This window comes from Culicoides brevitarsis, chromosome 3, assembly GCF_036172545.1.
Source record: "Culicoides brevitarsis isolate CSIRO-B50_1 chromosome 3, AGI_CSIRO_Cbre_v1, whole genome shotgun sequence".
Taxonomy (NCBI): domain Eukaryota; kingdom Metazoa; phylum Arthropoda; class Insecta; order Diptera; family Ceratopogonidae; genus Culicoides; species Culicoides brevitarsis.
This window is the reverse complement of record NC_087087.1, coordinates 21077101-21090938: the sequence shown is the minus strand read 5'-3', so window position 1 is coordinate 21090938 and position 13838 is coordinate 21077101. Positions and strand designations below refer to the sequence as shown.

Below are 13838 nucleotides of genomic sequence, written 5' to 3'. Positions count from 1 at the left end.
TCTTTGATGTTAAATATTTATTAGGAAAACATTAATCTTTAGTTTTATAAGTTTTGATTCCTCTAAAAGATATAATAAAATTTTGTTTGTTTGAACTATTTACTATGTCCTATTTAAAAATAATTTAATAACAAACCAATAAAAACTATTCCAAAGCTTGTTATAAAGCAATTAGTGCCACCAATACTTTTGTAATCAGATTCAGGTAAATATTCAATGACATGTTGAGTTTTATTCATCATCCAATAGAAAGCTTCATTGCGTATAGTCTCTTTTAAATATTTTCCAACTTCTTCTCTGATTCTTGCATTATAATCATTTAACCACTTTTTCTCTGGGGCGCTCATCATTGAACGATCAATTAGCTTAGGTTCAAATGGAACCAAAGTAGCATCTTTGATAGCAAGAAACTTTTCTCCATTAGGGTGTACTTTTCCAGTATCAATAACTTCTACTACATTTTCTAACCGAACTCCAAAGTATCCTGGACGATAAAATGCAGGTTCAGTAGTGAAAAAGTACCCTTCTTTAAATGGGTGATTGTTATGATTGTTGAACGCAATGTTTGCTGGTGCTAATAAATGAATAAAAAAATAAATCTATTTTATTTTTCCTTTTTATCATATACTTAAGATCCCGAACCCACATTTTCCAATGATTGGTATAATTAATTGGTTAGGGTAAAAGATAGCTAAAAACTTAAGCTCACAATCTATTTCGACAAACATTATCTTTAAAATTTTTTACAAGTAAAATAAAATATAGAATGTTAGGTCATAACAATAATCCTAAATGTTTCAGGTTTCATAGACATTCTGAACATTAGGTGGGATATATATCGAATATTGAGTATCTTACAGAGTAAAAAAGCATAATAATAAGAAATTTATAGAAATTTTGGAAAATATTAGGCACTTTTGGCCACTACTGGGAACTATGTTAACTACTAACACCTACATATATCTTACTACATATGATACCCTTATTTGGAAAAATTTTTGAAACTAGGTGACATACACAAAGTAGAGTTTGATACCGCATTTTTTTCTTTAAAATGCGGTAAAAATTATGTATAAAAATGTTGCCTTATAACCGATGGAAAATGTTTAAACTTGTTTTAAATGCTGATATAAATTGAAGTTGGGATCTTTATTATCTACATGCTAATAAAATATCATAAGATATCTTACATTCATAAACTGACGAATAAGATCCTATTCCATGTCCAGTTCCATGTGCATAATCATTTCCAAATGTCCATTGGGGTCCCCTTTTTTATTATATTTAATACAATTCTGTTATATTGTATCTCAAAATTCTTTATTACCTTGCTATTGCATCGATTCCAGCGGGCCTCATGTTTGCGGGAAACTCTAACATAGACAGGCGAATCAAACCAATCAATACATTTGTATATACTTTTTGCTCTTCTTGTGTGGGTTCTCCTAAATGAATTGTTCTACTGACGTCTGTTGTCCCATCTATGTATTGCCCCCCCGACTCAATTAATATCACATGTTTATCAGTTATTTCAGAATTGGTTTGGTTGTTTGGCATATAATATGGTTCACTTGCATGTACACCAACAGCAACAATCGTTGGCAAGGATAATCCTCTAGAAAAATTTGTTGACAGTCGTATACTGTCGATTTTTGCACTCAAAGATAATTCAGTAAAACGATCGCCATTTAAATGCTGAAATGTTAAGTTAATACACATATCAACATATTATATAAAAATAAATTAAATTTTAAAAAGTTTTCAATTTCTTAATTTTATATTTAAGGTGTTCCAAAAACTTATTTTATTTCGCTTTTATTTTATTTTTTTGTGTTAGGTATATAAAAAATTACCGACTTTGAAAAACTTTTTCATATGAAACGACTGATTTTTTAAGTAAGTTGTAGTCATATCAGTGATATGATATGATATCACCGATATTTTAGTTTTTTTCAAACAATTTTGACTTTTTGGATGAATGATTTTTGGAAAAGAAAAAAAATAAGTCAAAATTTAAAAATAATATCACAGAATATATGTAGTTAAAAATTGAACAATTTGCAATTTTTTCATACGAAAGATTAAGGGTGTTCTAAAAACCTATCTTGTTTGGTATATTTTTATGAATATACCAGCGTGCCTGGTATATTCAATTTTTGGTTTAAATTTTTTTTAAAACCAACTACCTATTTTTTCCATGTCAGTTTTACATTTCGATATATGCAGCATATATGTTGACATATGTATATGTTGACATATGCATGTCGACATGTGCATGGGGAGAACCCTACAAATTTCTATAAAAACAATGATTTTCTTTTCTTAAATGTTAAGTGAAACATATAACGGTTTTGGAATTCAGTGGCGAGTTTTCTGCCAACTAAGCGTATTTCGCAGGAAGACTTGGAACAATATCATTTTTATTTATGGGGTATACATATATTTAACAATATAATATATTTTCCATAATATTTGCGAGCAATAATTTATTTAGCAATAAATGGTATTGTACAATATTATTTTTCAAAGCTTATTTTAAGATTTCTTTCTACTGAAATCTCGGGGCCTGAGGCTGCAGCCTCTCTGTAAATCCGCCATTAAATAACCCTTATCATTAAATAAAACATAACATAATACAATTTAATAATAACATTCAAGGGTGCATTCAAGATCACTCATCGCTTCCAGCATGATTTTTTCTGTTAAATTTTTCACCATAAATGTGCAAATTTTTTGAGTCACGTGAGCAAAATTATAATTTTTTCTTAAATTTTATTTTGTGAAATTTCATTTAAATTTTGACTTAAAGTTTGAAATAATAAAATCAAAAATTAATTTATTTATTTATTTAGCGTTAGCCTTTAATTTTCACAAATTTTTCTTTTTTCATAAATCATAAATTCAGAGATAATAGCCATTCTTTAGCGGGCTCCGTCAAGGTCTTCAGATCGTTATCCGTCCCTTCAAATGCCATTTGCGGACATTCTTTGTAAATTATTTATTGTGAATAATCAACGTCAAAAAAGTAGCATATATAAATTATTTATATAATTTTTTATAAGGGGGGGGGGGCTTCATCAAAATCCTCATACGACATAAAGTGAAATAATTAAATTACATAGCCTTAAGCGTATGGATATTGATGGATAAAATTATGGAAACAAATCATTAATGGTTCATTGATGAGCATTCTTGAATCATTCTTGAAAAAATCTGACAAAAAAAAATACAAAACGGTAAACTCACATAGGTATGTACTTAAAATGAAACAAGTTTTCTGACCGTAATGTAGACAATGATAAAAGAAATTAAAAATCTGTAAGAAATTGAATGTCAAAACTCGGTCTCTTAACATTTTTTGTTTATAATTCTTATTTTTGAAAAAAATTGACTGAATATTTTGAAATTTATCATTTAAGTGTCAAAAACATTTTAAATTACTACTGTTAAAGGTGTCGTCAAAATAATTTTAATAATTTAAAATGCATGGCAAACTTCGTCACGAAATTTTTTAGTGCAAAATTTTATGATTGGGAAAATAATTCGGGAAATTAGGAAAAATAAACACAAAACATGTTGTTGTAAAAATTATCTAGTTAATTTATAAAGATCCCGGACGAAAAGGATAAATCGCACAACTGCAGTTTTTGACAAAATTGAGTTGAGAAAGTATGCTTAAAGACGAGTATTTTAAAATACATTGAGAGATTTAAAAAAAAATTAAAAAGTACGAGTTTTATTTCAATATGACAGATCGCACAATTGCAACAAAAAGAATAAATCGCACAAATGCATTCAAAATGCTAGCATACTGTTTACAAACGTTTTCTGTTTTGCCTTACATTTCTGAAATAAAAACCATGGGGGATAGGAATTTTATTTAGATTTTCTGATAAAGAAAGTTAAGTTTTCGGAACACCCTTATAGAAACTTTACTAATAATTTGAACAACCTTTTGTTCTAAATATGCAAATACGTCACACATAGCTGCAGCGTCTCGAATATGAGCTCTTTTCATTCCTTCTCTTTCGACCTCGTTCTTTTGTGCTCTCATATAAATCACTGGTGATACTTTTTCAAATACCATTCCATCATGAAATGCTGAATATATAGCTTCCGATGCTCCATGATCAAATGTACTAGGAGCTGGAACGAGAACGCGCCTCCATTTTTGCGAGAATGTTCGAATATCATCAAATATATCCTCATATTTTTTCAAACTAAAATATTAAACAAAATTTGATTAAAAATTAATTTAAATACTTAAAACACAACACTCACTAGATACAGTTTTCTGAGCATTCTTTAAGTTTTAAATGAAGCTCAATTCCAAGGGTGATTTTTGTTTTATTTGTGTACAAGTATGCTTCATTGTGGGTAATTATCATATAAGCCTATATGAAAACAAAAGGTACAAGATAACTACTATTAAGGTTGCTCCAATTTTTTTCTATGTTTTTGTCCCATGCTCAAAATAATTTAATCAAAATAAAAAAAAAAGTTAATGGGTTAAGATTGTTCATCGATGGACATCAATGATTTTCCAATTTTTTTTTCATCGAACGCGTTCAAGTTAAATAAAATGGATTGTTCGAAAAACATCATAAATCGTTAAAATATATCACAAAAGTCAAAAATATTCATAAAAAATTCAATTGTGATGGACAAAATATATCAGAATAATTCCATCAAAAAATTACCATTTTTCTGTGTTTTTTAATAATATTTTAAGAAATTTATAAAAACTTTGTATAATAGTTTTAATTTTCAAGAATTTTTATATTAAAAATCGTGATAGAGATGAATTTCTTTCTCTAAACTTTTTTTGTCGGACACTTGCACACGTTGCATGTAAAAAAATATGCATGCATGTAGCATATATGTCGACATGCATTCTGCATGCACACAACATGCTCCCAAATTTCAATAATCCGAATTGAATTTTTAATTAATAATTAATAATTTTCAAAATTTAAAAAAAAATAATAATAATTAATATTTTAAAAATATTATTAGTGATATCGAATACCGATTTTCAAATTAAGACATTTTTCAAATTTTAGTAATTTTTTGCTATTAGTATTATGTAGCTTAAAAAATCTAAAAAATAAACTAATTCGTTAAACTAATATTTAAAATCTAATTTTTATTTCATTGAAACATTTTCATTGCTTTATTGATACAAAAAAAAGTAGTCAACCTCTTTTTGAAATCTTAAAACTTAATGAAAAATCTTTTAAAAAAATTATTTTTTATTTTATTTAAATTTTTTTATAACTTGCTTTTAAACTAATTTCTATTATCAGTTCAATTAAAACTGGCTATGTACTGTTATCGTTTTTCAATCAAAAGTACAAATATTTGTAGTACATGTTTCATATACTACTTTGTTTTTACCGCAAAAAAGGGCCCATTTTGTGAAACGCCGGCCTTAAAACATCGAAAAAATGTCAGAATCAAAGGCGGTAATGTGCTAAACGATAGTAAACTTTCCAAAGAATTCAAATTCAGGTATAGAATTTCCCGGCTTGAACAAAAATTTTAGAGCCCAGGCCTCAAAGTTGGGAGAAATGGTGAAAAAAATGACATTTTTAGGCAAAAAAGTATCCTCTTTTTCATAGTCGAGAAATTTTTGATAAAAATCAAATTTTTTCGAAAAAAAATTTTTTTCTAGATTTCAACGGTTTTACAAGGGCGGGTCCAGAGAGATGTAAGAAAGCTCTGAGAGGGGAACAAATTAATAAAAAATCGTTTTTTGTTTATTTTCTAATCTTTTATGTAATTTTTAGTACATTTTGAGTCGGAAAGGGGGGGGGGGCATTTGCTGGATCCGCCCTATGTTTCTAACAAAAGTGTTTAAAAACATGATCATTTTTCAGGCTTTTGCAAAAATTTTTTTGGTCAAATTTTTATCTTAATATTTTTTTTTTTTTGAGCATAATCTCAATGATTAAACCAAAATCGAATCGTGTTGCTGTGATATTAGTTTTAATTAGTTTTAAGTATTCTATTTATTGTGATATCCCTCATTGTTAAAATCTGTGCCATTGTAAAGTCCCTTTAAATGTTTATAAAATTATGTATGTAACTTAAGTATAGTCAACTCATGTAAATTAAGTCGAAAGAATAAAACATTATTGTATTGTATTGTAATAAACCAAAATTATAGGTATTATCAATAATAAACTTTGCATCTCAGCTTAAAAAGCCGTGAAATTGTTTTGAACATTCACTTGAAAAAAAAACTTGGCAAGCCATTGACAAAATGGGACGTTTTCTTAGTTAATAAGTGTTAAATTTTATGCCTTTTATAGCCTCAAATTTTATGCACGCAAATTTGTGTTAATAAAATAGTTAGATACCTTAAACACAGGTATAAATGGAATGTCAAATCCTCTTAAGTTTAATAAATACGCTATTTCTGTAAGAGATGTAACAACCATTGCATCAACTTCATGTGATGATAAAGCTTTTCTCAATCTTTGTAATTTTGATTGCCATTTTTCTCCAGCATACATTTGCGGGTGTACTCTTATGGAAAATTGCCGAGGCTCTGGACGGTTAGTTTTCCATACGAGATCAACTAAATTATTCTTAATAGGCACGAGTCGAAGACTTTTCTCATTCATTTTCTTTTCCCATTTAATCCATGTGCTGTGTGGAACCATCTTAGGGTCCGATCCAACCCTAGCATCCGCCTGTAGTTCTTGCTAAAACAAAAATAAGACAAAATATACCAAATACCTATTAAAAAGTCAAGTCTCAGTAAGATTCAATTCAATAATAGGATAAATCGCACAAACCTATATACATTTTTTTTTTTTGAACAAATTGAGTTAAAAATGAGATCGTGTGTGAAAAGACGTATATTCAAGTTTAAACGACTTATATTGCACATAACACAACTTGCTGAAGGCGATTAAATTTAATTATTTTAATTTTTGTCAAACCCGTTTCGGTTTAAGATTTTATTTAACTGAGACAAAAATTGAACAGAATAACAGCTTTTAAAAAACGTAACTAACGTTCTAAAGCATAAAAATTATCAATAAAGAAAGAGATGAAAAATATAAAAAGGGTTCAAAAAGTTCAAAAAACTGCATATACCTATGTGATTTGTCCTATTGACTTTTGACATTTGATATATGTATATGTATAGATATCATTTTAAGTTGAGCCGCTCAACATCAAACCTACAAGTTTTTTTGTATCAACAATCAAACGATGTTTTTCTGTAAAATATTTTTCTTTTGATTTTTGAATAGAACTTTTAAATTTGATTGGGAGCGGCTTATATATTTTACAGGCTGGCATGAACCCGCCTACTAATTTCAAAATATACTTCTTGATTTCAGTTTTATAATTTTCTAGTAGTAATATGTTTGTTATAAAAAGTATTTTACTGCAAGCCACTCTGAAATGGTGGGAGATTCTCCTGATTTGAATATATTCCATTCACAATCTAGTTCCTGGTTAGCTAAAGATATAAATCTATCATCTGTCCATAATGCTGTTGATTTTAATGTTACAACAATTGTTGCAAAACTTCCTGTAAATCCACTTATAAAAATGTGTCGTTCATCAAATTCTTGTAAATTTTCATTCAAATGTTCATCGAATGAGGTAATAATGTAAGCATCAATTTCTGGTCCTATAAGAGACACTCTCAATTGCATATGTTCTCTTAATAAAGATAAACGACGAGTTATATTATTATCATTTTTGATCTAAAATATTTAAAAAATAAATAAATAATATAAGCTTTAAATTTTAAACAAAAGAAAGAGACTCACTTTAATTTTAGTCTGTTCATCTGTATCACATTTAGTCCTATGTATTCCATCATAACGCTTACACTGTATTATATTGGGATACAAGCCTGGAAATAATTACATACATGTGTATAATACATGTATTAGTATAATCTCCCAAAATGGGCATATCTTAAATTGGGTACTACAATTTTCTGTGATGCATGTTTTAACCAAAAATTCATGTTTTATGTTAATTTGAATATTTGAAGTTATCTAAAATTTCATTAAAAACAAGAAGTATAAACTACTGATATTTTCATTAATTTTGAGTGCCCATTTTGCGAGATTATATTTACAATATAAATATATTTAAATTGTAATAAAATATATAATATATATATTTGAATATCGTGCAGAATTTGGTTTTTTAATGCATTTATGTATGTTTTCATTGTCCATCCTAATTATTTTGTAAATTTTCGAGGGATATCAAGCATCAAAAAAATTTAAGCTATTTTTAAAATTTTAGTTTACCAAGTTTACAAGTTTCAACTTCGCTAATTTCATCTTCTCATTACACAATCTCTTACTCCTCATTTCACATTTTTATGCTACTTAAGACCCTTTTACAATTCCATTCAACTTGTAAACCAGAAAGTCCTCAAATAACTAAAAGTTACTAAAAAAAATTCACAGGGGCACAGGGACATACACACACACACGGACGACAAGTCGAGTTATGCTGTAATAAATAATTAGGAAATTCTATTTGTGTTGTTCGTTAATAAATATTCTTCCTTCCTAATGTTTAAAAAATTCAAAATATTTTTAAAATTGTATCGCCCAAAGTAGCTTGGAAGCAAAAAAAAAACAAGTCAAGGGCGAAAAGGATAATCGCACAACTGCAGTTTTTGACAAAATTGAGTTAAGAATGAGAAAATATGCGTAAAGACGAGATTTTCAAAAAAAAAAAAAAATTAAAAATTTGAGTTATATTTGAATACGCCAGTTGCAAACATTTATAAAAAAGAAATTAATCGCACAAATGTATACAAATAACTGACAAGTCGAATATCAAAATTTCTCAAAATCATTTTTTGTGTTATTTATGCTCTGTTATTGCATAATAAGGCCATTTAATTTAATTTAATTTTGTGTCACCCCCCTCCGATTTTGTCGAAAAAATAATTGGAAAAAAAGGAAAATTTTTGACATTTTTTGGTGATTTTTGATTAAAAAACCGATAAAAATAGCAAATTTTCATTAAAAAGTACATTGAATTAGGAAAGCAAATTCGAATTATAGTATATGTTTGTTACATAAGTCCTTTTGTGTTCCGAGTCGATGTTTAGTTCACTTAGGCGAAACAATGATGCGGCGAGTGCGGCAATCCGCCGCAGGCGCAAAATGGCAAAAAGGCGCATTTTCTGGGCGAAAGTAGAATTTTCGTAATTTTAAATTAAAAAATTATTTGTATGTTAATAATACTCATTTTTAATTCAATTTTATGTTTCTTTAGAACGCCAAGTAAATTTATTAATTTTGATAAAAAGACGCCTTTCAAACCATAGAAATTGGCATTCTAATAATTGTAAATTTTATGAATTTTCTGTGAAAAATTTTTTATTGGGGGGCGCCATCGTCCAAAAAGGCGCAAGTTTTCAAATCGTCGCACCCAAATTTAATGGTGCTACGCCAAATCAAATGAGCAAAAAATTTCATTAAAATAAGTTTGCAAAGGTTTTTTGCAAAAATATTTGAAAATATTTTCAAAGCTTTGCAAATATTTGCAAATCTCGATTTTTAAATGGCTCTCCTGAACGCTACAGAAAGGGTATCGAGCTAAAACTAGCAAATTTTAAGAGAGCTAGTCGAGCACTATCTAACAGTGTAACACACTTAAGCTGTCATGTTTTTAAAACATGAAAAATTGAGGTCCAAAGTTTCGCAAATTTGCAAAAAATCGCAAAAAACCCCACAAATCTCAACATTTGCTACATGTGATGGAGACAATGCCATGTATCATTAGAAAGATCTCGCCAAGCTCTCTTGAGATTTGCTGGTTTTAGCTCAATACTGCTTCCGTAGCGTCCAGGAGAGCCTTTTAAAACTGAGATATGCAAATATTTGCAAATATTTATTGTAAACATTTGCAAATCTTTACAAATCTTTGCAAAAATTTTAGCAACGATATTTTTATGAAATTTGTTGCTTATTCGATAGAGAATGAAGATATATCGTAAAGTTTGCAAAAATTTTCAAAAATTTGTAGCAATGTATGAGAATTTTATAAGAAAATGTAAAAATTGCAAAAGAAAAATATTTTGAAATTTTAAATGATTTTTTGTGAATTTATATGAATATATCATTTTGATTATTGAGAACACAAGTGCTTTGAGCAAATTCAAAATTTAGCATCCTCAAAATTTATTAAAATATATCAAATGTCTTTCAAATTTTTCTAAATATGTCATACATCAAAATAAAATGTTCAAAATTTAAAGTTTTTGTCAATTTCCGTATCTCCCTGAAAAATTTTAATTTTTTTCAAAAATTTCTCGGCTATACTTTTTTGCCCAAAAAATGTTATTTTTTCGATATCTTTTCCAACTTTGAGGCCTGGGCTCTAGATTTTTTTTTTTGTTCAAGCCGGGAAATTTAATGCCTGGATTCGAATTCTTTGGAAAGTTTACTGTCGTTTAGCACCTTACCGTCTTTAATTCTGACAATTTTTCAATGTTTTTAGGCCGGCGTTTTCCCTTTTTGTGCGGTAAAAACAAAGTAGTATATCAATCAAACATGTACTACAAAAAAATATATGAGGGCAATTTTCAGAAAAATTGGAAAAATGGCCTAAATTAGCATTTTTGAGATGCTCTAACACTTCTCCATTGAAGTCCAGAAAAAAATTTTTTTTTTTGAAAAATTTTAATTTTTTTCAAAAATTTCTCGACTATAAAAATAAGGATACTTTTTCACTTAAGGAGGCGTTTCACAAAATGGGCCCTTTTTGTGCGGTAAAAACAAAGTAGTATATCAAACATATACTACAAATATATTAAAAATGAACTTTTTATTCGTTTTTTATGCTTTTAGAGTTCATAAAAAGAAGTTTAAGAGCCTTACAGCTTCAAATTTCTCTTTATCAGATTCATTGTCCATGTTTTCTATGAAACTTTGAAAAATATTCTCTGATGAAAAATAATTTCTGATATGGAATATAACATTTTTTCTAAGATATATCAATAGTTTAGAAAACATGTATTTTTGTTTCATTTTTATTTTTGGCCATTTAATAATAATTTTCTTAAGAATTAGAAAATAAAAATATGTTTAATGAAGAGCTAAAAGAGTGTCGTTTCATTTGATATGCATTTAATTATGACTATCTTGAGTATTTTTGAAGAAAAGATGACATGAAGAGATCGCATGAGGAGCATTTTGGCCTATTTTTCCATTTTAAACCCAATTTTTGACAATAGTTTCTTCATTGATCTAGTGAGTCATGCATATCAATCGATTTGTTTTTTAATTTTGCGTCTATTGGTTTATGTTTTATGCACAAAAGCATTAATTTAGACGGATTTATGGTAAACGAAATTCGTCTACCCCTTTAAACTGCCATTTTACGTTTCAGCCCGCGGAACCTTTTTTTCACGTGGTAACCTTTGGGCTTCGGGCCTTGGGTTTTGGGCTTTTTGGAATCAATGGCGCATAATCTTGAACTCTGAGGGGTTAACTTTTTGAATTTAGATATTATGTGTAATGTTTTGTGACATGCCTATTTCTATAGAAATTTAAATGAAAAAATTTTTTGAGTCACGTGACCAAATTTATTATTTTTTCTTAAATTTTTTATTTTGTGAAATTTTATTTCAATTTTGACTTAAAACTTTGAAATAATAAAAACAAAAATTAATTTCTTAAAAAAAAATCAATTAATTAGATTAATCAATGTTTAACATTCATAAACGTCAAAAAAGTAGTAAAAAAATTAAATAATTGCAATGTGTTTCTTGGTGAATTAGACTATGTTTTTGAAACCATGAGAAAAAACTATTCCATATTTGAAAAACCTTGTTATTGTGATTTTTGCATTAGTGATTGGCTTGTAAAATTTTTGAAAAACTTCAAAATTTGAATTTTCATTTTTTTTAAGTATAAGTTAAAACCTTTTAAAAATTACAAAATATGACGTACATTTAAACCAATTTTTGATGGTCAAAGTGACTTCACTTTTGTTAAACAGTTAAAAAAAAAATCAAATAAGTATATTCGCTCGTTTGATTTTAAGAAAAGTAATGGGTTAGGACAAGGTTAGGACGTGTGAAACATTTTTTGCAGTTTTACTTGCCTAAGTACTTTTTGATTGATATATAATTTTCTTATTGACATATTTATTTTGGACGCCACTTAGTTTACTTAATTCAGTATATGTAAAAACGAGAATGAATAGCATTTCAATGTGTTTAATTCCATGATCTTACATGAATTTTCGAGTTTTTCCAAAAATGTTCATTAATTTTCATCGACAACATTTTAAAACGGAAGAACACTAATTTAAATTTCAAACGGATAATTTTTTTGAATACGTTGTCAAATCTGTCATTTAAAAAGAATTCGCTAAACCTGCTAATTCAAACAAAATTAAAAAGGCACACCACACTGACGGACGAACGGACGACATTACGAGCACAATACCGCATTTTTTTTTTCAAAAAAATTCAAATGCGGTAAAAATCACAATACCCAAAGAATCACTCAGTTAAACCCACAGATTTTTATCTCTAAATCTGTTAAACGGCATTTTTATTTTATTCAATATTTCAAAAAGCGATGATGATTATGGGCAAGGTAAAAATTTCAATTTTACTGGATAATATTGATTGATGTGCAATTTTGTTATAATTTTTATAACTTTGCTAAGTAGAGCACATGTATGTACAGTAAATATAAATAAATATGATATGAATATATTTTTGTCGATGCATGTCACGCACTCCCTAAAAATAAAGCAATATACGTACAATCATATAAAAAATCTAAAATTAAATAGATATTTGTATCAAACAACTTTAATTCATTTTATACGAACGTAGTATTCTTTTGCAGAATTTTATTTTATTTGACCTTGAAGAAATTAAAAATTTTCAAGGTTTATTGTCAATTAATTCCATCTATTAGATTTATATAAGACTAAATCCAAATTAAGATCACCTGCCAAAAGTAGAAATAAACGTAGGAGGTTCATATTTGCATACTAATTTGTATTTATACTAATGTTAAAGTCTTTAATTATGTATAAGTATGTATGTATTTTTTTAGCTTTTAGTTTTTCTTTTATATTTATCTTTTTTATTTATTTTATTTTTTTTTTATTGTAGAGACAATATTTCACTTTATTATTTGTACATTATTTTTAATTAAATGATTTTTGATTAGCACCAACTTATTTTGTACGTCTTTACAAATCAAACATTTAAACTATAACTGATTTTTCTAAATACTGTATGGAAGAGATATACTGAGAAAAGTCATGATATTCAATTGTGAATATAGAAAAATATATTTACTCTCAATTCTTGGGTATTTCCAATGGAAAAACGTTTGCCATATTTAAGTTCATTTGTTGGTTCTAATTTTATTTATTATAATAAAAAAAAATAGAAAAAGTAGTCGTCTAAAGAACGAAGTTTAATCTCCCAAAATTCAAACTTGTAGCGCTTCACCCCCGGACTCTGCCGTCATCACAGCCGACGACAACAAGTCAACCCCTAATTCATCGTGGGATTCATCTCTAGTAGGTGAGTCCTAATCAAAATAATTTGAACATTTGGGGCGCTGGCTTTTGATTCGTTTTTTTTTATGTTTTCTTTTCATGTACCAAAATGTGACGTCTCCACCAAATGCCATCGGCCATGCCCCATCAAAGGATCGAACCGTGATGCTGTGATATTAGTTTTAATTAGTTTTAAGTAGTCTATTTATTGTGATATCCTTTACTGTTAAAATCTGTGCCTTGTAGAGTCCCTTTGAAAGTTTATAAAATTATGTATGTAACTTAAGTATAGTCATCTCATGTAA

General features: G+C 27.9%; 1 protein-coding gene across 2 annotated transcripts; it reads right to left on the bottom strand.

Annotated features, from left to right (window-relative positions):
• Window positions 1–14: 14 nt before the first annotated feature.
• On the bottom strand, window positions 15–13177 carry LOC134833781 (uncharacterized). Of its 2 annotated transcripts, XM_063848227.1 has the most exons (9): window positions 12972–13177; window positions 7794–7879; window positions 7404–7727; window positions 6363–6710; window positions 4282–4394; window positions 3953–4220; window positions 1328–1695; window positions 1191–1270; window positions 15–574 (listed from the first exon to the last, which is right to left on the bottom strand). In XM_063848227.1, exons 1-9 carry the CDS (start codon window positions 13003–13005, stop codon window positions 114–116), a joined length of 2082 nt encoding a protein of 693 aa, XP_063704297.1. In that variant the 5' UTR covers window positions 13006–13177; the 3' UTR covers window positions 15–113. The 2 variants fall into 2 exon arrangements, with proteins under 2 accessions (XP_063704297.1, XP_063704298.1); XM_063848228.1 differs by lacking the exons at window positions 7404–7727; window positions 7794–7879; window positions 12972–13177 and adding an exon at window positions 7198–7389.
• Between the last annotated feature and the right edge of the window lie 661 nt (window positions 13178–13838).

Excerpts from the sequence above, each read along its gene's own strand:
- LOC134833781 (XM_063848227.1), bottom strand. The coding sequence starts at position 13,005 with ATGAACCTCCTACGTTTATTTCTACTTTTGGCAG. Across the intron at positions 4,395-6,362 it reads CATTTATACCTGTGTTTAAG|GCTTATATGATAATTACCCA; the intron begins GTATCTAACTAT and ends GTTTTCATATAG. Across the intron at positions 4,221-4,281 it reads TGCTCAGAAAACTGTATCTA|TTTGAAAAAATATGAGGATA; the intron begins GTGAGTGTTGTG and ends TTAATATTTTAG.